The sequence below is a fragment of the Nicotiana tomentosiformis genome, chromosome 2 (genome assembly GCF_000390325.3).
Source record: "Nicotiana tomentosiformis chromosome 2, ASM39032v3, whole genome shotgun sequence".
Classification (NCBI taxonomy): Eukaryota; Viridiplantae; Streptophyta; class Magnoliopsida; order Solanales; family Solanaceae; genus Nicotiana; species Nicotiana tomentosiformis.
The window spans coordinates 172,348,249-172,373,568 of record NC_090813.1 but is presented as its reverse complement, the minus strand read 5'-3'; the positions used below and the strand labels follow the sequence as shown (position 1 = coordinate 172,373,568).

The following is a 25,320-nucleotide window of genomic DNA, read 5'->3' as shown; positions in this document are numbered from 1 at the left end:
CAACCTTCCAAAATCGCCTTTCCCTTAGAAATCGCCTTTAATGGGCTCGAATCGAGCCAAATAACACTCAATAACAACAATCAAAGCTATAAAAATCAATTCCAAATAATAAAGTTTTAATCTTTAATCAATTCCCAAGAAGTCAGCAAATGTCAACCTTAGGCCCACATGGTCAAAACACGAATCTAGGGATAGATCTCGTTTACCCATAGTCCTTTTAATATGCATAGTTGGGTGTGATTAGTAACCTAATGGTGAAAAAAATTCTTTACATAGTCAGCGAATATATAAGTAATAGCATATTTGGCCAAGCTTCTAAAATCAGCTTATTTTGATAAGTGTTTTTCTCAAAAGTACTTTTCAATAAGTGCTTTTGGTGAGAAGCAGTTTGTGTTTGGTTAATTAATTTAAAAGGAAATTTTGAGTAGTAATTAGTGTTTGGCCAAGCTTTTAAAAACTGCTTCTAAGTGTATTTTTCTCAAAAGTGTTACTCAGGGAGAGAAGCTATTTTTTTCTGCTTCTCAAAAACTGCTCCTGCTTCTCCTCAAAAGTATTTTTTTCCATCTAAAAGCTTGGCCAAACACCTCAATTTTTTGCCAAAAGTACTTTTGGCCCAAAAAAAAGTTTGTAAATACTCTATTCAATACTCTTATAATTTCATTATTATCTGAATACACTTGACGTAGATACAGTTGAAAAGCTCGGGTAGGGTGATGCATGCCTTTAATTTATTATCAGAGAATATTAAAGTTATTCTTCTTCTTATTTTGTATTTCTTGAGAAATAAAAAGGAAATCACTATGTTCATACACTTAGAATCTTAATTTCTCAAGTCGGAAAGATCTTCAAGATTTTCTAATTAGCACTATCATGCACTGTATTTGTATTTGAATGAAAGACCAAAAGGACAGTTGAGAAAATACATGCATAGATCAAGAATTCTTAATATAAGCTTTTCAGATACCATTTTTCCATTTTTATATGAGATGCATTTTTGGAGTAAAATTAAAGTTTTATTTTCTCACCAAACACATTGGTCTTGTTGTGGGTGCCAACGGTTGTGTTAGTTCTGGCTGCAGGTACATTGTCACATTAAGAAATGTTCACTTCACCTTTCTCCCTTCTCTATCAAGACAAATACTACTTTTCTTTATCTCCCCATTAGGTGAACCAGCAATATGTTGTTAATATCTTTCTGTGTTCATAAGAAAAAGGAAAAACATTAGTATCATTTTGTCTATTTTTCAACCAATTAAAACCAGTATTTGATTCATTAGGTTACGTTATAATGAACGTAAATAAAACCATGCGTCGTTATGGGAATATCTAATTTCAGCTTTTGAAACTCAAGTACATAGAATTAGTTAAAACACTGAATAGGGAAAAACAAACGCATGGGGATTAATTATGAGGATATTCAATTAAAAAAAAGTTTCTTGCTTTATTGTTAATATGATTGCTTCAAATTTTTAGGTCTAATTAGGGAATATTTGTCAACCTAAAGTCAGTCAAATGGTTTTGCTTACAATTGCCGTTAGCTTCCTCTGTGGAAAATGATCATCAACCGCTTGACCTAGAAACCAAATACAGCTAAAATAATTAGGATGTAAGTTTTATACACTACTGGTATAATTTTTACGCTGTCAATACAATAAGTTTTATACACTCTCAGCATAAAATTACAACTGATCTTTCTATTTTTAATTTATAATTTATATAAATCATTGATCTCATACTATAAGCACATGGTCTGCATTATTATTAACCCTAATCAGTTACAACTGATCTTTCTATTTTTCATGTTACCATACTAGGCTCAGCATAAAAATCAAGTATTTGTTATTATACATTAACCTAATTTAATGATATATAAAATTTATATACTCTCAGTGCGAACTTTAATTGTTAATTAACATGGTTAGCCCCCAACCACTCACCCTAGAAGTGTAAATAAAAGATAGCTTCAATTCTTTGTTCTACATTCTCGAACAAGTGATTGAGTTTCCCTCTCTTCATCCCACACCCAACTCTTCAAGCTCCATAACCCCTTCAAATTAATTTCTTGAAATTGACTTCTTGGAGCCTAAAATTCATTGGTATAGCCACGACTATTTCCATTTTCTAGAGGTACATACATTTTCTTACAAGTTTCTTCATGTATATATGTTTTTTTCTTTTGTCCTTTCTTTTTGTTATATTAATATTATTTTGTGTTTTACATGAATTTGGTTAGGATTCCTCCGGTTTTCAAGTTAATTAATCATATTTAAATGTAAACTCTCATCATAATCATCTCCTTTGATTCGATATTGAGGTAATCCATGACAATATGCAAAGATACATTATAGTCTTGATACACAAGCACTTTTTTTTTCGTCAATTTCTATCTTGTGTCACTATGGCTCCATTTGATAGTTTGGTTCATCCAACAAGTCCAAAAGCTAATACCAGTATAAGTGTCGTTAACTTTGACCACCAAAATTAAACCAGTGGCGAAATTAGAAATTCTAATTAATAAAATAATTTAAAATTTATGAAAATATCACATTTGAGATTTGCACGGGGTACTTAATTCTCTTACGTTAAGGTGATTCAAAAGATTTTGTACGTACGAAAATAGATATTTTTATCCTATTTTTGCAGTATAACGAATCAATTATATGGCCTTCCATGCTTGATTGACTTTGACAGTCTCCTAGTAATTTTTGTTTCTGCCGAAATGATGTAGACATTTTTAACCTAAGCTTATATCATCCTTATTTAGCCAATATTAATCAAACAATTTAAAGAGATGAAGCAACTAGCTGATTTTATTTGTTTCGGGTGTTGTTTTGATTTGATAAAGATGGGTGAGAAGACAAACTTGCAGCTGGGTGTGGTAGGAGCATTATTTCTGTCAGTGGCATCCTCAGTCTCCATTGTTATCTGCAACAAAGCTTTGATGAGCAATCTTGGTTTTCCATTTGGTAACCACTATCTTCCTTTAGCTTTCACCAGCAGTGTTTTTTTGGTTTTTCAATTGCAATAAATTACGTTTTCGTTGCGTAAAGCCCATTAAAAGAGAGAATTATATCCCTACCACAATATTTTTTTGAATTCAGGACTCAAACGTAAGACCAATTTATCCCACCGTAATTCTTGATGGTACCTCCACCAGCAGTTGGTAGAATACAGCTTATTATCATTATAATAGTATCTGTTTATTGCCACCAAACTCTTAATAGCATTACATCTACTGTTAGTTAACCATGTGTGTTTGGTGTGCAGGCATATGTAAAATAAAAAATTAATTTATGAATAATATAGATTCTTTTTCATTAAGTTGATTTCCTAGTTATATTAGAGTTTAGTTACTTATTATCTATCAAAATCAATATTCTTATCAATTATAATACTTATTGTCGGAAGCATAAAATTGTCAAAAAAAAAAAAAAATAGTAGATCAATTTGTGTCCTCTACTAGTGTGCAATTTTTATTTTTATTTTTGGGGTGGGGGTGTTTGGGGGAGGATTAACTTGTATGTTCACATTTGAAAGTGTAAATCTTTTCCTATATTATTAGGGTATTTTATTTGTAGTAACAGATAATTTTCTTTAATTTTTAGATTATTAATCTCACTTTTTATGGACGAGCCTGTAATTAATTATTTTTGAGATAACGTGATAGTATTATAAAATACTAATTTTTATTTTTATTTTGATACTTCCAGCAACAACGTTGACAAGTTGGCATCTGATGGTGACATTTGTTACACTTCATGTGGCACTTAGATTCAATTTCTTTGAGAACAAACCTATTGATATGAAGACTGTGATGCTCTTTGGTATCTTAAATGGAGTTTCCATTGGCTTTCTCAATCTTAGCCTCGGTTTTAATTCTATTGGCTTCTACCAGGTAATTAAAATACACTTCTCACTTCTACTGCATGATAAATTAGATCACCAAAATACTCCTAAGAATCACCAAAAGTGAATATGTTGTTCAAGACATTCTTATAAAGTACTTTAAGCTAAGTTCAAAATAAAAAGATTTTGTGTTTACATAATTATACAGGGAGTCTTACGAAAATGTTCCAAATAAGTTCCAACTTACTTACCTCTAACCATTAATTATAGACTTACCAAAACTAACCAAGCACATATAAAAATTAAAAACCCAAATAAATAAGGATTCTTTCTCTACAATAATCACACACAAAGATCTCCTTCCATATTTTTAATTGTGATAAGCAACATTAGATACAAGACGGAAAGGAAATTTTATGGATGAGATAGTAAACAAGGTGATGAAATACAATATATATATATTCCAAAAATTCATTGTTAGTGGGTATATATATATATTCCAAAAATCCAAGCAGAAAGGGACCTTTTTCAATGGGTATGGTTGAAATTTATTGAAAATATATAAATGAGTCAATATACAAATTTTGAGAAAGATTGGAGGTAATTAGTATCAAACTTCCAATCTTGTATGTATATACATGTATCTCACACATATGTCTACATGGATATACATGTGGTACACATTTTGATACAATATGATACATATGTGATACACAAATGATACACAGTGTGATACACATATTATTATTTTTTTCATGTTCATCTTGTACTTCGAATTTTTAATTCAAACCACCTAAATACTCTATCCAATCATCCCAAAACTGAGATTTAAATTCCTTAAGATATATCCAATTTATTTCAACAACACCCACTCAAAAGAAAGCAAAAATTTAATATTTTTTAGGCTAAAAATAGATAATTGGCTAATATTAGTAATATTTTATGAATTAACTAATTCTACTTACTTACTTATGAGCTGACATAACTGGTAATTTCCTAACTATATATGATTACCACTTACATAAAGACACTTAAAACTTTATGAAAGACGAAAAGAATAAAGTCATTAGATTAAAACAATATTAACGACAATAATAATTTTTCCCTCCTCTTGACTGGCTACACTACAAGAAAAATAGCTATTAACACAGAAGAAAAAACTAGTTTCTAAAAGTCAAATTTTGGTCCCTAAAAAAGTCAATAGCGATCAAAAAGTCTGATTCACTCATCATTACAAGTTTTTACCGACCAAAAGTTTTTCCAATCCCTAAAAGTGCTTTAGGGAAAGAAATGTGCTAACACTGTCTTTTGTGTTGTTTTTTCAGATGACAAAGTTAGCAATTATACCTTTCACTGTACTTTTAGAAACCATTTTCTTGAAGAAGCAATTCAGGTAATTCGAAGTTTCATATTTTCCTAAAAAAAAATAAAAAGGCTAGTCTCACAAGATCTCTAAGAAATTATTATTTTGTTACCTTTTTTTTTTATGCAGACGGAATATTAAGTTCTCTCTGTTAATTTTGCTGCTTGGAGTTGGCATTGCCTCCATTACTGATCTTCAGCTCAATTTTGTTGGCACAGTCCTCTCTCTACTAGCCATTGTTACAACTTGTGTTGGACAAATTGTATCCTTTCATTACGTACTCGTCCAAGAATTTATATTATGTGCACCGAATATACTTGCAATAACAGACAGCTCTTTATAACAAACATTATCTTATATAACTTGAAAAGTAGAATAAATGGTATCATGATATAGCAAGTTAAACTACACCGTTGGTGTAAAAGATATAACTTATACTTATCATCCAAATATTATGTCATAAGAAGAAAGATTATGAAAGTTATTTCATTATTTTCTTTGATAAAAGATGTGATTATATTTGAGTCCAAATAATTGTTCAATGGTTATTTCATGCTTTGACTTGACCCTCCAAATCAGCTTACCAACACAATTCAGAAGAGGCTCAATATCTCATCTACACAGCTGTTGTACCAGTCAGCCCCTTACCAAGCAGCTATTCTATTTGTGACAGGGCCTTTGGTGGATCAATTCCTTACCAAAAAGAATGTTTTTGCCTACAAATACTCTAATGTTGTGTTGGTAAGCAAAAATCCTAATCCCTATTTTTTCTTGTGCATGTATGTTTCTACAAATTATTTGTTACTATAATAAGGGGCGAAGTTACAGCAGGCTAAGAATGGTCAGTCGAACACCCTTCATCGGAAAATTATATTATATATATAGGTCAAATACTTTATATACAACTGACCATACTTCGTCAGAAAATTATACTATCAGTTTCCATCGGTTAGATTATTTTTCAGTTAGGTTTAGGAATCTATAAACATAGAAATCTTTGGCTAGATTTATAGAGATATTTTAGAATGAGCAAATGGATAATGAATTGAATTTGCAAAAAATGCAGGGGTTCATATTGCTGTCATGCCTGATTGCTGTGTCAGTGAATTTCAGCACATTTTTGGTGATTGGAAAGACATCACCAGTTACATACCAAGTGTTAGGCCACTTAAAAACATGCCTTGTTCTAGGATTTGGTTATACACTGCTGCATGATCCCTTCACATCAAGAAACATTCTTGGTATACTAGTAGCCATTGTTGGAATGGGGTTGTATTCCTATTTTTGCACACTTGAAACCAAAAAGAAACAGCCTGGAGATCATTCTGCACCTCAAGTAAGAATTTCCTTTATTTAGGAGTTTAACTTCTAAACACTGACAATACAAAAAAAAATCTAAATGTCTGATAATTACATGTTACCGTTCATAAAAACTGACATTTGTAACCTACTAAAAATAAGACAATTTTTGGGCTGCAAGTTAACTGTATTTCCATTAACAGTGTATATAAGTGGAATCATTTTCTAGTGGTTGGACTTTATTCCTAGTAATATTTAATTTTTGTCATCATCTCAGGTTAAAGAAAAAGATATTGCTACACCACTTCTAGCAGGGAAGGATGGTTATCAAGATAAGGAAAATCATGAAACGAAGAAGTTATCCAAGGATTCTCTTGTTTAAGTTTTAGAGTTAATAAAAAGAATTATTTGAATTTAGATACATTCCACTTGATGTAAATGATTTTTGGCTCATTTCAATAATATGCACCAATTTTCCAAGAATTTATTATATTTTGTCTTCCAAATTCTTTTTCACTAATGTGATATAGCCCGTATCATCCACTGATCAGGCCATCAAGCTGCCCATAGGACTCATTCCATAATATTTGTATTTTCTCCTCCAAATGGCTTATTTGACTGAAATCACTCTTTATTTGCTAATCAAATGCATCGCCTATCAATAACTATCATAATAGTTTAAGTTATAATTACTAAGATCTCTATCGCCACCGGAGTGACTACTTACTAGACTTAAGCAAAAGAAAGAATCTTGGCCTAATTGAATTATGATGAATAGACGCTTCTGAATGAATTCTTGAGATGTACATATGTTTGCCATTAACAAATCATCTAGTATTTGTCTTGTCATTAACAGAGCTCTAGTGTGAAATTAATAGACTTCATGTGTCCAAATTTTTTCGAGAAAGAAGGTCCAAGCTTAACCCTTAACTTTTGACAATATTTTAAAGTTACCTTCACGTTATTATTCCGTTAGGGATCAAGGGCAAAAACGAGACCTTTTTTCCTATCACCGGAGGTAATATTAGATAAAAAGTTTAACATAAGTCAAAATTGCTCAATTTTGGATAATACACGGGTAAATTTAACCCCTTTTTCCTTCTTTTTTTGTAAATTGGGATAGCGTATATCCACATTGGATATATGCTGCAAATGACGAGAAGTAGCTAGCTACACCACCCGCATAAAATAGCTCATGTGCCTATTTGCGGGCAGATATCTCTTGCTTTCCAAATACACTGATGCACATAATGTAAGAGTCTAAATTCTGATCCGTTCTACTCTTATGATCTCTCATGTTTGCACTAGGACTCATTGTCTAAGGGTTCGAATAGTAGAAGGGAAAATAAAAAAAACCTAAATGATAATTCAAAGAATGATTAGGTAACACAAATAGTGGGAATGCAAGATACTCCTTGTGAATGAATTTTTCCCTCACCCTTATCAAATGCTTCTTCCATCCTAAAGTTCCTTCTCGTTTTTCTTCTTTTTATTTTTAACGTTTTAAATCTTCTTTTTGGGGGATGAGGTAGAGATAATAGGCACAATGGAAAAGGGTCAATAATACTTGTCTACTATCAAAAATTATTTAGAGTTATACTCCATTATACTAATCGAGCAAAAATACATCTACCGTCTTGCTATTGAGTAAATATACCCCCAAGTTAATGGAGGAGCCATGTGGCAGCCATTTAAGCTATTTGCTCCATCCGGGTTTATTTTTATACTGACCCGACCCAATACCCGGTACCCACCTTAAAACATTAAACCCTTATTCAACCACTTTAAAGTTTGAACCTTACTTTTTGATCCTTACTTCATCAGTTCATATCCTTCCTTGGAGCCTCTTATCGGGCAAATGCACTTTGAAGAACTAAAGAAATGAAGGTCAATCTCTATCTGCACACCCACATTGATAAACCCAAGAAAAGAAAGGTTAATCTCCATAAGAGTAAAAGAAATAACCTGTTTATATTTTTTATCACTTAGACCCACAAATTTACAATATACAATATCAAATCTGGAATTCCTCAAGTTATTGCCATTCGACCAAGCTCAGATAACCTTTTTTCCCCTCTCTAATTCCTTTTGTGAGGGGATAAGTTTAAAGCAATAGAGATTCATGTTAAAGACAAAATTAAATCCAAAAATTGGGGTTCCAGTAAAGAAAACAGAAAAAGAACAAATTAAACCTATAATTTATGTGCTGTTGTTATAGGCATAGATCAACAATGAGACTTCAATTTTATCTTGATCTTTCTATAGAAATGAGAATTCAGTCTTTGTTGTGTCCGTCTCACAGCTCTGTCACTTTTTGTGTAATAGCCAAGAGAATGGTAAATGAATAGGATTTTAAGATCTAGTTATTATGTTGACAACTTTTTAGAGTGGTAATGGATGAAGAAGGTGAGTTTCTTTCTCACTATTTATCCAAAAATCCAAAAATAAACCACATAACAATAAGAAGAGGAAAGCAACAGAAATTCAATACGAGAATTTAATTGCTGAAGAATTTGTTGAAGTTCACAACGAAATTAACATTACGAGGAAGGAAAGGTGTAAACTTGTGCAACAATTAGAATTCGGCAACGTGTGGAGAAGAAGAGGTTAGCTTCAAGACCAATTGAGAGTAGAAATAATGGGAGTGACAGTAGCACTGAATTATTTGAAAGGATAATGCCAAGAAATCCAAGATCAATGGTTTATGGAGGTGGATTGAAAGATTTTATAGAGTTCTTTAGTAGTAGGATTTATAAAGCCAATGCAGACACGTGGCCCCTCCATTAACCCGGGGTATATTTCTCCAATAGTAAAATGATAGGGATATTTTTGCTCGATTAGTATGACGGAAGATAACTTTAAACAATTTTTGGTAGTAGGATATTTTTGACCTTTTTCCGTAGCCACAATTAAAGCCTACATGTTTTCATTTCCCTTACTGGTGCGTCTTGCAAAACATAATCAGCACTTTCTTCAAAGATTTACTACGAGTGCCAAGGTCTACATATTTTCTATTACTATTCCTTTGACGCAAATGGAAACTCTACATTCACACTGCCATGAATAGTTTTTAAAAAAAAATCTCCGACTCATAATGCCATCATCTGAAGTAAATGCAACTGTAATATTAAGTCAGTAAGTTGCGAGATTACCGTTTCACTATTTGCCCAACACCGAGTCTGTCAATAGGAACAAGTTCATCTGATGGACCCTTATCTAAAACAAAGTAGCAATAAAGGATAACTGAATCTTCATCTTCATCTCTATCACTGTTGCCGGGCGCATTATCCGATATGACTCAAAAAAACGAACATTAGACTACACAGTATTTCCTCTAAAAGCTCACTGACCTGTGCTGAAAATTACATCAAGGCAGACCAACAAATTTGGCATACCCTCCTCATTTGCTATCATCAAGGCATTTGCTATGCCAATCACTCCAAACAAGAAAAGCATAAAAGCATTCATGTTTTCACCAAGAAGCCGAAGGACACTTCCTGCAGTAAAAGAAGTGTGCTTCAATCGCTGGCATGCAGGATGTGATATTCTGTAGAAGACTTGCAATGAAGCTGCAGACACAGAACCTCAAGAAACCCATAATCACAAAATGGAAATTTAGTTTGGTACTTACAGATTCTCAATCTCTGACAACTGGACCAGTCATTCGAATAAGAAGCAAGTAGCATCTCCAAATGGAATAAGCATTTCTGATGATGAAGGGAACAGGCACTTTGGAAGACCAATTCAAGAAAAATGAAACAAGCAACTGTTCGATCCCCAATATGGAATTCAGCAACTATTGGCTTTTGTTGGATATCAAATGCACTCAGAATAACATATAACAAAGCCAATTGTATCCATAATTTAACAAAACGAAGATATGAAGCCAGATTATTCCAACACTGCAGCCCTTGAGCCTGCCTTAAACTGGAACTACTTTATCCAGATTTTACACCAGATACAATATTCATAATGTATAGGGAGAAGAGATCAAAAATTTGATAACTGGGAAAAAAAGAAGCTGAACAATAAACATCAAGTGTAACAGTAACTAATAAGTTACAACCATTATATTAGCCTACTGTTTGATCCCAATCAGAGAACAAGTCCACTGTACACAACTGGCTGCATAACCTCACCAACTAAAAATGGGGATCCAAGCAATCAGCGCTGAATCCCAGGTTCAAATGAAGATCAACGGATTTCCGCATACAGTTACTCCAGTACTGCAACTTCTTGGTCAACTCTCCAGTAGTTTGCATCATTGTATTCCTTTATTCCTGCCCCACCATCATCTGTACTCTCCTTTTCAGGATTCTTAGGAACAGTGCTCCTTTTCAAAGGAGCAGCCTCCCCAACAATCCCCTCCTTAAGAGCATGTTCCATTGCCTTTTCAGTACCCTCTAATTCTACGCCAACAAATTCAACATCCTCTTCAAACAAAGAAGGAACAGCAGCTGCTTTCTGACTAGAATCAGATCCAGTTGAAGTTTTGCTAGAATCCAGAGATGTTGAGACACCATTTGGAAGAGATTCTCCACTACCACCAGAAGTGGAACTTACCAAGGGAGTTGTTGCCTCCCCTGAATTGGCCAGATGGCCACTAGAGTTACTAGGATCTTCAAATGGGTTCACAGAGGATCTACCAACTTGAAAATCTGACGCATCCCCCCACGCTGCCCATTCAGGCATAGGCCTGTCTCCAAAGGGGTCATCATTGTCTGACGTCTCAAAGCGGAAGAAACCCATGTCATCTGACACACCTGCTTTCTCGCTTTGTTGACTGAAGTTACCACCATTGACAGAATCCGATCCACCCAATCCACTAACAGCATTTGAAGTAGAAGTGGGTGTTGTATCTGTAGAATTTTTGCTCTCAGCCAATTCGTCCTCCTCTCCTACTACTACCTCGTCATCACTATTGCTATTCCCATCATTTGATGTTCCATTAAGGTTGATCTCTTCCATTGCCTCTGTAGGTGAGGTGTTCATAGGTGCATCGCCAAGTCTATCATCTTGAAAAGCAAACCAGTTTGAGTTTGTGAATAAACTGCTGCACAAAGTGGAAGAAAAGAAAAAGAAACTGTCACACACAAACAATAATAAGTCCATGTAGAAAGAACAGATGCTATAACCTCGCCGCATCACTAACTTACCATTTTTTAACACACGCAAAGGAACCAACGGAACACAAGGGCATGCATTTTCTATGGTCAAATGAACGGAGGAATACAAAAAAAATTCTTTCTCCTCGTCCTCTCTTGTTTTTTCTTTTTCTTGCTTTTAACATTCTTTGGGTTTTTGTTTGGAGGGCCATTTTATTTTTAATTACCTACACCCAATTATAGTACAGACGCTGCAGAAAACGCGTGTAAATTGACTCCTGCACAAAACTTTCCTTTAAAACTACCAAACTGTGAACTCACCTCCCCTGGTCATCTCCCAATCGGAGGGATGATATCACAACTTCAGCAGATTCATCGTCAAAGTAAACATCCTATATGGCATGACCACAGAACCGTGAGAATGCCAGAGGCGAATGATAACATCAATAAAAGAGCGAGTGACCTTTAAAACATTCAAAAGGAAGTAAAGTCAATCACGGAATAAAAGTATTACCTCATCATCTCGATCAAGAGCTGCATGACCCTGTAAAAAAGTGATGAAGACCATGAATGAATTGACAAATGTGTAACCATAACCCAATCGCATCCCAAAGCCCAAAATTGGGGTTATGTGCACAGTTTCCAGAGTGGTATTCCTCTTTTCTTCTCTTCTGCTTGCAGAACACCCTCCCTCACCCAAACCCGCCCCCACCCCTCTAAACTTCCTTCCCCCAAAAAGAAAGAATAGGCTGAGATAGCAACCCTGATTTTTTTGGGAAATAGAATTTTGAAAAGGCAAAAAAAGAGATAGCAACCCTGATTTACAATGCATTAGATAAACCCTTACCTCTTCAGCATCATCATTGTCATATATGGTGTATCGAAATGCTTGGCTAAGATTATTGGCTAAAGCTGCTACATCATAATCTCTATCATGCACATCTTCCTCATCACTGTCCCTCATCCGGTCTTGCAATGCAGTTGGCCGGCTGCTCATGTTTAAAAAATTCGTCATGACCTCTATTCCAGTAGTTGATGTAGGAATTGACAAGGGCACTAGAGCAGAAGAGGCAAGAAGGGAGTAAGCTGGAACACTCAGTTCTTTTGCTCCCAAAAGAGAACTCAACCTAACCACCTCTCCTTCTCCACTCTCTTACGAATTGTGACATTTATGTTTATACTATTCAGATAAGCTCTCCTTGACTATCTGATTGAATGATTTCACTAGAAGCTTTTCATCTAATAAATTGTGACACTTCTTGTCACTACTAGATCACAGTAAAGGACATGACAGTGGTCCACCAAAAACGTATCAACAGTTAATTCCCTGCTTTCCCACCCACCCCCTTATCTTTTCTACCCCATTTTTGACCTCTTTCTTCAGATACTAGAAAGTTCATACATCAAAGTAGGTCCAACAGACCGAGATTGGTGCTCACGAAGACACCTCTCTCTCTCTGAAGTATCTTTATAATATAGTCCGCCTTTTATTTTTAAAACTCCTCGCTGTTTACTACTCCAATCAATTTGAAAATCTGTTTACTTTTTCCATTTTATCATTCCACCAGATGAAGGCAGAGTTGAGATACTTGAAAATGACATGGCACAACAACGATTGTTTTAGTAAAGACAACAAAGTACTAACACTATAAGTGGTTCAGCTGTTGTAGTTGTTATAGTTACGTCGCATCTGGTGTTAGACAGGGGGTTAGAACTTGTATGTCCATATAGGATAAGTATGAAATTAGAAAAGAACCTCTAAAGTTAGAGAATTCCTAATTGCCTTAAAAGACGCGTTACTAGAAGTGTATGAATGGACAAAGGGAATCCATATAGCCAAGCCCTAACTAATTTGGGATGAGCACATATTTGATTGACAGAAAAACATTATAAATGACATAGTATTGGCGAACAGTTATACAATCAAAAAGAAGAGGCAAAACGTACCCACAAGCCCATCGGTAGACATTTTCGATCGTATTACGCTCCTGTAAGACGGTAATTTGCCAATCACTCCATTCCATATTTTTCTGGCATAAAGAAGACAGATTAACATGTGAGAAGATGAAATGTTGCACGAAATCCAATGCCATCAAAAGTTATTATATAGAACGCATGAGGCAGAATCTTTCACCAACTTCTGCTGCTCAATCAATATCATGAGCCAAAAACAATAAAAAGAAGTGACAGGAATCTAATGAGATACTGCAGTAAAAAACTTACATAGGACACCACAAACTAAATATTGACATCAAAGGCATACGAATGATTTTGTTTAACAAAGTAATTAATCACATATTTGTGAAGAGGAACGTGGTGCTTAAAAATCAATCAAACAGTTTTTATTACAATGCACAGTAAAATCAGTGCCAAGCTCTCTTCCCTACTTCTAAAAAACAAGCTAAGATCAATTTCATATCAAAGACAATCCCTTTGAAGCACAGGAGGGTAGGTAACTGTATGTTGAAACTATTTGCCGACGTCCATCCTTAATTCCTTTTTAGTTGTGCAGAGAGCACTGCTTAGAGACATAAACAATTGACTCAGACAGAACTTTCAAAATCTAACTGAACAATTTTGGTTGATGATGTGCTCATATGCAGTTCGTTGTTGTTGAAAGCATATCAAGCAACAATATAAAGCTTTCACACACCTCAAGTTGTTCTTGGATGTGGTTGTCATTCTTTCCCAACTGAACAAGTTTGTTAGAAATCCGTGTTATATGTCCTATGTTACCCACTCGGGGTGCTTGTTTCGCAGTAGCAGGTAAAGTTGGCTGCATCAATTGAAAAACATCATTAAAGCATATCAAGCTATTAAATACAGGGAGGTTGCAGTGCTCCCATTTAACATGTTCTGTTCTTGGAGAGAATGGGGTGCGATAACTCGAAAAGAACGAGGCAATTTCAAAACCTAATAATTTAATAGAAAGTAAATCAGTTATTTAGAAATATCAACCTGTTTTTCATCACTAGAAATTGTGGCCTGCTTATCCGTTTGAAGTATCTTCCCAATCAAATTACACTCATCGAAAAGATGGTCGACAATGATATTGTTTTTGCTGTCCAAGCATGAGTATATTATACTCTCCACATGATGATGTAATGCATTGTTATAAGGGTACCTGTACAGCAATCAAGTAATTTGTTCGGACCAAAGAAGAAAGTAGTAAGAAAGCCTCCAACACAAAATCAATGGCTTTTGGTGAGTAAACCAGCAACTCAGAGTTCCAGAATTCATGAGCATAGGCATAAAATCTTACTCAAAAAAGAGATCCAGGACTCTCTCAATCGTCCCAGAGCTGATCAACTCTTTCTCTGCAGTTTCATTGCCAGCTTTCAGTAGCACAGAAATGAATTCCACAATCTACAATAAAGAAGCAAACCACTAAATATAAAAAGATAAAGAGACTCGGCTAAGATAAACAACTCAATGATTTAACAGTGGAAGTGAAAGGAAGCATGCAAATATTGAACATATGTTCATGCTAACACTCCTTTCTGAGCTTCTACTCCACAGACTAAATGCTGAATACATTTCAACAAATCCACCAAATATAACAAGAAAGGTTATCAAGCTATTTACAATTCATCCAGAATACAATCATGAGCCAACTTGATCTCTAACAGATAATGAAAGTCCATACTATTGGAAATTCTAGCTATAAATATCCTTCTGAAATAACACCAATCAACCTAAATTCATCAAATTGTAGTATAAAAACAAGATCAGCTCACTCGATTCAAAGAACGTATACAATACAAACCTTTAAGCGATGCTTCCCTAGAGGTGGTCTTAGTTCACCATATGTCGTAGGCAGAATCTTCTCATCAGAGGTCACATTCAACAGCTTGACCAAGTCACCTGTTCCAGAATGAGCAACGGTTATTAAACATCTTAAAGATAAGGGTCAAGGGGCAGCAAACACATCAGTTATATTAGGAAGTAAAGGATTCCCTCTCCTTTTTTTTGGTGGCCTGTTCTGCAACAGCTTTGCGTTTTCATGATTTCCTACCACCCACTCTCTTTTAGAAAACTTTGAATTGATCTAAAGGGTAGAAAAGTATCTAAACAAGTATTTAGCAATTCAAAATCATATGAAATTTTTTGCAAAAAGAAACTTACCAAGTTTAGGCAACATTGCATCGATAGTGTCAGGGCTGACATGCATGGGTGACTCATAAACATGCTGGCTCCGGAAGGAATACATCATAAATGATGGGATTGATCTTTTTGAATCCAACAGAGATATGCAGACAGTCAAAGAATGGACAAGGGCAGACTTTGACTGTGAATCTTCAAGGGCATGACAAAATATCCTTGAAACAAAGCTGCATGTAAAGGAAGTTGAGCAACTTATTCAGTCAAAATTAACATCATCAGGAAAGAATCCCAAAGAAAAAAGAGCTTTCAAGAGAAGTATCAACTGGAGTCCTACAGACCTTGGACTAGATAATTTAGTGGCCAGAGGTGATGGGGTGTTTCTGGTAATTGCGCATAGGGTCTCTGCTGCATTAGCATGTACTTCAGGAGGACTCTGGACAATAAAACAGTACATCAGAAATGCTAGATCACCCCCTTTAAAGGGATAGCTAATTCTTGTTCGGTCTTTCTAAAAAATTCAAAAGGAAAAAGCATTGACACATGTATATCTGAATTCTACACTGCTTCACATTTCCCTCCCCCCACCCCCAAGAAAAAACATAAAAAGAAGGAAGCTGCATCTGAGCTAAGCTTGGGAACAGAAGTTTTCTAAATGATAAAGTAAAACAAAAATTATTAATCGTAGGGCAGAACAAGTTGATAAGCCCCCTTTATCTCTGTCCCTATGTTCCCTGTCTGACATGAACATTAGGGAAAAACAGATTTCTAGGTCAAAAATGAAACCTGCTGAAATCAACAAAGAGGAGTCAAAGAGACATGGATCCATCAATGGAAGGAATTTGGTCTTTCAGTTTACTGCTGCAGGAATACATAATTCCTGTCAACTACACATTGCAGCTCCAGTTGCCCCGAAGCAGAATGTCATTAAACTGCCGTACCATTCAATAAGCAATACGCTGACATTTAAAACATAAAAATACACAGTATCGCCAGCAAAATGCACTGCCAATAAGCAAAGATAACTAGGCTTAATTGACAGAATCGATCGACGAAAGCACGAGTGCACAATCATATACTGTTATTCTTAGTGCAAGATGAATACCTAAACAGCCTGTAAATGTCAACCAGAACATATATATCAAAGGAATACTAAAGAAAAGTAGCAGATAATCAGGTAACCACAAATCTCTTTAACTTACAGAGGGGCTCAATTTATCCACGATCATTTCTAACAAATTGCTGTCAGTTAACCATTGCATCACATCCGATGTGTTGGGGTAGATTTGATCATCGGCACCTACAAGTCGCACCAAAACCTATAAAGAAACAGCTCATCAGAGGGATGCCTTCATCAGACTAATTGTCATAGTTGACTGTATGTATCACAATCATACACACATTGTGGCAGATGGAAGAACGGAAAACTACACCACTAACCTCCATTATGGATGTTATACCAATCAAATCGACCATCTGGCGGAAAACATCATGATGCGCCTGTAAGAAAATCAAAATGATCCGGAATATAACCAATACTTTAGGCGGGAGGAGAGAAAGAAAAGCAATAAAACATGTACGCATTGCTAAGGCGTCCTACTAAGGTTTAAATCACTATCCTCCCAAGTTTGCCAAGTGAAAGGAAGGAGTTAGATATGGTCCCCTATGTATTAACTCACTCCCTGTAATAAAGATGCTTGGAGCAACATTTCTTCCCAAAAGTGAGTCCATGCAATTATTTCATACACGACTTAAGCAAGTTTTGAATTCTTGACCCTCCTTGCTCCACCACCCACTAACCATGTGTAAGTAGACATGCAATTATACAGTTAAACTACATCAGAAACTTACTTGTCCAACAGAATAAATATATAACTCCAAAAATTGTTATGCAGTTTACTAAACCCAAAATTACTTTTTTCTTATCTATTCTTTCCTTGGATAAGTAAACATATACTCCAATTACTATTTCAGATCAGACTGCATCTTACTTGAACTTTTCAACAAGGGTGAAACCAAGCATGAGCTGTCCAACAGTAAAATCCAGACAGAGCTAGGTGAGTTCTGTTAAATTACTATACAAGGAAGCTATCTGCCACCTACTTAGGATGATCTAGAAATACAACAACATTTGAAGCTCACAGAGAAATGTAGAAGCAACTTAGATTATGCGAAGAAAACTAACAGAAGCACAAATGGGAATATATTAGTTCATTATCTTTCCTGCCTTCAGATAGTCTACAGGGTAGGGATGCAAACACAGAGGTCAGGGATACATAGGTCAAAGGAGACAGAGTCGTCATTTGAGACAGGTCAGCAATAAAAGACGCAAGAAGCATGAGAGGAAGAGATGAAATAAAAGAGCTAACTCGAATTTGCAGAAAGATTTAACGCTGCCCCCACTAACCCTTCTCAAAAAAGAGAACCCACCCTTGAGAGGACTCAAACTACAATGCTTACCAGGAAAAGAAAGAAAGTAATTATTGGTTGTCTCGGGAAGGAACCTAAGACTATCCTGCAGCGGAATTGAGAGGTTTGCTAAAAATGCAAAATAGACATTTAAGGTAATGGGCAAAGCAGAGTGGTTGTCTCTAGAAACATAGAAATGAAATAGAAGCAACACAAAGAGGGGAAGGACTAACACATCATGAAATTAACAGGCTTAGGGGGCACATCAACAACAATTATCCCAGAATAATCCCACGAGTGGAGTCTGGGGAGGGTAGTGTGTACGCACACCTTACCCCTACCGTGAGGTAGAGAGGCTGTTTCCAAAAAGACCATCGGCTCAAGAAAAGATGCAAGTAAAGCGGTAACAACAAACAGTAATGACAGCAAGAAAACAAGGCAAAAGGAACAATACGAAGTGATAAAAATCTACCAATAATAGAATACAAGACCGCCACTAATACCACTGGAATGGGAAAAAAAACACCTCGACTACCTACTAACCTTTTACCTTAATCTTCGACCTTCACGCCTTTCTATCAAGGGTCATGCCCTCCGACAACTGAAGCAACGCCATATTCTGCCTAATCACATCTTCCCAATACTTCTTTGGCATATCTCTACCTCTTCTCAGATCCACTAAGGCCAACCTCTCGCACCTCCTTACCGGAGCATCTGTGCTTCTTTTCACATGCCCAAACCATCTAATAGCCTGTTTGGCCAAGCTGGAGAAATCAGCTTATTTTGAGAAGTGCTTTTTTCAAAAGTATTTTTGAAAAAAGTACTTTTGGAGAGAGGCAGTTTGTGTTTGGCTAATCACTCTGAAAAGCACTTTTGAGCAATAATTTGTGTTTGGCCAAGCTTTTCAGAAAGTACTTTTAAGTATCAAATTACGAATAAGGACATGAATAGATTTACTTAATAGTTAATTAATAAATAAATAATCTCAAAAATTTGTTATTACAGGCAATAATTAAATCTTTTCATTTTATTTAAGTAAAATATGAAAATAAAATTTAAAAGTACTTAATTCTTTTAATATAAGTTAAATATATTAAAAATCATGCAACAAATATAAAAGCATTCACCCCTAAAGTCACTATATATTAGAAAGTTATCTACAAGTCTAGCTTCCCGCATATTGTCCTCCACGTGGGCCACTCTCACCCTGGCCAAAATATCTTCATTTATAATCTTATCAATCCCGGTATGCCCGCACATCCGTCTCAACATCCTCATCTTCATTTATAATCTTATCAATCCTGTTATACCCGCACATCATTTCTGAAGTTCAACATCTTTTCTACTTTCATCTTCTGGAGATGGGGGTTATTGACTGCCCTAGTCGGTCTAACTAGCACTTTGTAGAACTTACCTTTACGTTTAGGCGACACATTCTTATCACATAAAACACCGGATACGAGTCTCTACTTCACCCACCGCGCTCCAATACGATGGGTAACATTCTCGTCAACCTCCTAATCTCCTTGGATTATAGACTCCAAGTACTTGAAACTATCTCTCTTGGGGATGAGTTGTGTATCAAGCCTCACGTTCACTTCATTAGTCCTGTCACTGAACTTACACTCCAAATACTTTGTCTTGGTCCTACTCAACTTGAAACCCTTAGACTCTGGGGTCTATCTCCAAACCTCCAGTCTCGCGTTAACACCGTCACGCGGCTCGTCAATCAGTACAATATCATTCGCAAATAACATACACCATGTCACCTCCCCTTGAATGTTACGCATCAGTGCATCCAGTGCCAAGGCAACTAAAAGCGGGCTAAGACCTGACCCCTAGTACAACCCCATCACAACTGGAAAGTGGTTTGAGTCCCCTCCCATTGTCCTCACCCGAGTTTTAGCTCTATCGTTCATGTCCGTAATTGCCGTAGTGTAAGCCACAAGAACACCTCTAACCTCCAAACATCTCCATAGAACCTCCCTTGCAACTTTGTCGTATGTTTTCTCTAGATCAATGAACACCATATGCAAGTCCCTCTTCCTCACCCTATACTACTCCACCAACTTCCTTACAAGGTGAATGGTTGTCGTAGTCGAACGACCCCGCATGAATCCGAACTGGTTTTCGAAAAAGATAACTTTCCGTTGCCCAAAACAATCTGATGCTTAATCTTATATAGAAAAATAATATGACATTTGAAATGAATGATGCTAAAGATTATCAACTACTACATCGCTTGGAACAAATTAAAATGACATGACCACAAATAAATATACATAAATATACATACCTCGCTTTTTGATAAATAAATACCCATGCATGTTTATAAAGATAAAATGGGTAGCAAATAATAAATAGGTGTTGAAATGTAAATCCAACATGTAACAAACGAAGACATGTGGCTTTCTAAGGTTGAACTAGTGTTGGAGAGAGAGATTATAAATTTTCAACTTCTGTTCCTTGCAAAAAGGAGACTTCTTTTCATAAAAACTTTGCCGATTCCCGAATATGGACCAAAATCTTGGTATTTAATCTACCAGCATCAAGGAAATGATGTTTTCTTTTCTTTCTACCAAAAAATTATAATTTTATGATTTTCTAGACACTAACTTGAAAACTGGATGAAAATGAACACAAGATCACTTACTAGATGAGCAATTTATAACAACAAGGTGTCAATATAAGATAATATTTAGCCGGAGACTCATATGAGGATTAGACATTTTTCTGGTTAATAACCTTCATCATCAATCAATCAAAACTCTTGGGGTTAAGATAGGTTGAGTTTGACCATATGAATTGAGTTACTGATGAAAGTAAACCAATACTCAAGCCAATCTTTGAGGTCTGCATATAAAATTGCTGCTTTATTAAAATCTTAGTTTCTTCAGCACTGCCATAATAATTAATATAGCATCATATCATACCAGACAAATAATATATCATCATATCAGACTACAAATTCTTCCAAGTTGTTGATTTCCACTAACATAATCCTTTTCTTGATAAAAAAATAACATCTTGTTATTTCTTCAAAATAGAAAGTCAAAATTTTAACTAAATGAAGCAGTAAAGTATCCTGAAGAATGCATCTGCGCATAGACTACACTACCTGGACATAATTCATGAGGGGAACAGTCTTCCGCAACATGAGGCATATCACAACCTGTAATGCAGTAAGAGTACATAAATCAACTTGCTTTAACCAAATAACATTTCATTAATCTTGTATACATGAACCTTGTGGATGAATGAAACTATACCTTACTAAAATACCCAGCAAGCAATGCACTATGTGGACGACTTGGTTCCAAGAAGGAAAAGAGTAAATTCATGAGCTGCGCCAAGATGATAAAAAAGGATTGAGCTCTCAAGCAAAACAATTTCTTCTGTGAAACTAAAATGTAATGACTTTTTTTACAGTTGCAATTTAAAATTAAAATGTAATAACTGCATCCAGTGAATTACCATACCTCTTCTTCTTCCACTAGAGCCTTAAGGATGACATCAATTTCACAGGTGAATATCTCACTGGCAATGAAAGGAAATCTATGGTGCAAAACAATAATTAGAAACAAGAAACTGAAGTGGTACCTAATATCTAAAATTAAAAATAAACATATTGTCTTGCAATTAGATTATTCAAATAATTAAAGCTTATTCATGTTCCATGATAACTTACTTAAACTTCCGTTTGTTATCGGCATCCTCAGAAGGTTCTTCAACAATGTAGCGCAGTAACTGCTCAACCTGGGCTCGATCTCTCAAACTGAAACCTCAAAATCATAAAAATTTGTCAATAAACTTTGGGACTTTAAGTTGTATGAATACTGAATTGTGCGATTATTAATTCTTTCACTAGAACTATATGCCAATTGATGGTTAAAATGAAACAATTAACAGAAGCATATGCATGATAAAAGAAAGGCATTTTTTAAGGTAATGAGAGGCATTTATAAATGAAAACTGCAAGACTGTTTACAAATTTATGAGGCGGCTGTTTAAAGCTTTGCATTCTTGAATTATCTCTTCCTCATCGAGGAGCTCTTCCAATGTGAAGTTTTCCTTGTCTAATACTGCTTCAACCTGCAAATCCAAGGGGAAAAATGTTTCAAAATCTGGATATATCTACAATTTAGAGGAAAACAAAAGCAGAAGCCAATGGATAAGTGTTGGATTATGGTAACAACATAAAGAACAGAAGTCATCAGACATCTTTAAGTCAAAATAGAGAATAGCCAACTTACTATGAAATTCAAAAAAGAGGTTTAAAAGGGTCAAGCTAGAAAAATACCATACTCAGAAGCACGTCAAAGTACGGGAAAATCACACTATGAATAACAGATGGGTCCAACAAGTAGGTGACGACTATGGTTGCAAAGAAGAATCAACAATCTGAAATACTCCATATCAATCCATGAAAGAAAAGACTTTGGACTACTCTACACCAAAAACACTCACAAATTATGCAGAGAACTTAAACTTTCACTTAATCAACATGCACACACAAGAAAACAGTTCCTACAGATAAGTATTTTAAAGAGCGAAAAGCACATAAAAGCGACAAGGTCCCTTGGAGCTTGAAGCGAAAACAGGAAGTGAAGCACACGCTTCTTTCAAGTGAAGCGCACAATTAAAGAAAATTAAAACCAAACATATATGCATTAGTAATATAATAATCAAAATGCAATAAATAAATGAATTCAACACCCAATATACAATTGCCGATTTTATTCCAACTCTTCAAAGTTGAGCTTTAAAGAACCGACAGTTTTTTGTTTAATTCACTTAAGTCATTACTTGAAGCGCACATTTAACTGAAGTGCATGGCTTGACCTACAAAGCAATAACCCCTCGCTTCGAAACGCTACATTGCTTTAAGCGACGAAGCGATGGCTTTTAATAACACTGCTACAGATAGATGAAATATTATCTCTGTTTTCATAAGTAATGGGAGAGTAGTATTATATCAGAAAAAACAGCATAAAGAAAGTGCTGGTCAGTATGTACAACCCAATCAAACTGTGCAGATTATTAATTAGATACTATCTTATCCTAAGTCAATTATCCGTTTTCTCTTCTTTTCTCTTTTCATGATGAAACAGTAAAGATTGTGTTAATGAGTACCAAGAAGGTACTTATAAGAGGATATCAGAAGAGAGGTCTTCCCTATATATATCGAAGGAATTCAAAAGATCCAACAATGAGGCTATGTCAAATTTAAAGTTCTTCCTACACCACAAATAAAGACTCTTACTGTCTTACAGCATCTAGATTTCAGTTGTCTCATTAAAACACCTATTTGTTTCTCTCTAGCCAAATATTCCAGAGAATGCAAGTAGGAACTGCATTCCAATAGTGTGCTTGCTAGCAAATGGTAATGCATACCAGCTGCATAGAGCAAGTTTTATTCTTCCTGGCATAACCCATTGGACTCCAAAAACTCTCAGGAACACTGAAAAGTAATTACGACTTGAGACTAATGATCTTGCCCGTTATTAATATTTGACACTAATGATCTCGAATACTTCCAACACCAGTAAGCCCCACAAATAATATTCTTCCTGGCATAACCCATTGGCATACCAGTTGTTGTTGTTGTTTTAAGATCAACTAGATTTCAACAGAGATAATCATGAGGAGCATCGTTTATAAGAAATTATTAAATTAGATATAACCAATAACATTTATGTACTTAATAAAATAATAAAAATATAACTACAAATAATATTTTGTATACTATAAGTTATGTTTTTAACTCAAAACATTTTGGAACTTGTATGCAGTTAATAGTTATTATATTATTTTTTGGTTACAAGCTACATAATGATTGATATGGGATAGACGTGCAACGCATGTATCCAAAAACTAGTAAGCAGAAATATAATTAAACAAGCACAAGAAGTAACAGCAGAGACAGGAAGTAACTTGCATTTGACCAATGTAGAACCAATAGTGGCGGAGCCACATGCAAGTTGCAACCAAGGGGATTCAATTAAATTCTCCCTCGCCAGAATATTACACTGCATAAATAGGGTAAAAACAATTTGTTTATACAAATATAGAATTTCAATCCTCTTAACATTAGAAAAATACATGTTTAAATCGCATATGTGGCCCCTTGTCAGAATTCCTGACTCCGCCACTGAGCACTAATATAGCATAAGCAAATTACACGATCCAATTAGGGCAATTATAGGCTAAACAAGCGCTCGAGATATAACAGCGCAAAACACGAAGTAATTTTGTTTTTACATAGTCTGTGTGCTCAGATATAGAACATTCATAAACCACACACTTTTCAATTTTAACACATAATACACTGTCCACGAGCTTAAGTCACGCATAATGCGGGGACAAAAGAATGAATCAAAAATTCAAAATTATTCAAAATTCAAATTCCACAAAATCACACTTGCTTATCCAAATCAAAATTACAACTACAAGAGCATTTAGACATGTATAATTGGATCGAGTGACGTTACCGGTGAACAAGCGGAGAGAGATGTGAGCTTCCAAAACATATTTGAAAATAGATCTGTTAACCCTAGAACTGAATCGAGACAAAAAAAGGAAGAGAAGATTCTAGAAGGTGATACCGAGGGGCTTAGGCTTTTTGAAGTTTATGGAGCGAAATAGAGGAAAAGGGAGAAAACCCTAGCTTTTGAGATCAAAAAGAAAGCGAAGCCGTAAAGATGGAGAAAAAGAGAGGGATGAGGTTCTTCTAATGTTTTTTGTTGCTGGAGAAATGAGGACGAAAAAGTACAAAATTAAGGTTTGCAATGTACCAAAGTCGAAAATATGAAAAGATAAAGTGAATTGAAAGAATGTTTAATTAAATAATAATGAAAAATGAGATAAAGACAAAAATGGTTTAAAATATATATATATATATATATATATATTGTTCTTTATTGTCTTTTCCTTTATTGTTCTTGACGAAAGATTCTCCCGTGATTTACTTGAATTGTTGTAGAAATCTTTCTAAGTTAAGACTCGATCGCTTCAATGGAACTACAGGATAACATTTTACTGAGACATCAGCCTTGTTATGTTGTCATAACCAAGATTTACTGCCTAGACTGTTAGATTGCCTCGACTTTATAGTCTCAACCTCATAAACATTGGGTGATACACTATAAAACCAAAAACAAAACATGCTTTAAGAATAGACTAGTATGCATAAGTTCA

At 35.1% G+C, this 25,320-nt stretch overlaps 2 protein-coding genes across 5 annotated transcripts; one reads left to right on the top strand and one right to left on the bottom strand.

The window, feature by feature from the left end:
• Positions 1-1,807: 1,807 nt before the first annotated feature.
• Positions 1,808-6,991, top strand: LOC104106260 (UDP-xylose transporter 1-like). 2 transcript variants are annotated; one of them, XM_009614757.4, is made up of 8 exons: positions 1,808-2,127; positions 2,846-2,966; positions 3,711-3,895; positions 5,172-5,239; positions 5,339-5,471; positions 5,789-5,950; positions 6,276-6,545; positions 6,786-6,991. In XM_009614757.4, exons 2-8 carry the CDS (start codon positions 2,846-2,848, stop codon positions 6,888-6,890), a joined length of 1,044 nt encoding a protein of 347 aa, XP_009613052.1. In that variant the 5' UTR covers positions 1,808-2,127; the 3' UTR covers positions 6,891-6,991. The 2 variants fall into 2 exon arrangements, with proteins under 2 accessions (XP_009613052.1, XP_033514579.1); XM_033658688.2 differs by lacking the exon at positions 1,808-2,127 and adding an exon at positions 2,146-2,314.
• Positions 6,992-10,399: 3,408 nt separating this feature from the next.
• On the bottom strand, positions 10,400-24,891 carry LOC104106261 (uncharacterized). Of its 3 annotated transcripts, none has more exons than XM_009614760.4 (19): positions 24,615-24,891; positions 22,112-22,215; positions 21,812-21,898; positions 21,603-21,678; positions 21,393-21,467; positions 21,242-21,295; positions 17,155-17,214; positions 16,917-17,033; positions 16,056-16,150; positions 15,739-15,944; positions 15,380-15,477; positions 14,876-14,979; positions 14,572-14,737; positions 14,267-14,389; positions 13,561-13,643; positions 12,461-12,602; positions 12,128-12,157; positions 11,935-12,005; positions 10,400-11,558 (listed from the first exon to the last, which is right to left on the bottom strand). In XM_009614760.4, exons 1-19 carry the CDS (start codon positions 24,651-24,653, stop codon positions 10,724-10,726), a joined length of 2,565 nt encoding a protein of 854 aa, XP_009613055.1. In that variant the 5' UTR covers positions 24,654-24,891; the 3' UTR covers positions 10,400-10,723. The 3 variants fall into 3 exon arrangements, with proteins under 3 accessions (XP_009613055.1, XP_009613054.1, XP_009613056.1); XM_009614759.4 differs by having other exon boundaries at positions 10,400-11,561; positions 24,615-24,890; XM_009614761.4 differs by lacking the exons at positions 21,242-21,295; positions 21,393-21,467; positions 21,603-21,678; ... (1 more) ...; positions 22,112-22,215; positions 24,615-24,891 and adding an exon at positions 18,674-18,813 and having other exon boundaries at positions 10,400-11,561.
• Positions 24,892-25,320: the final 429 nt, after the last annotated feature.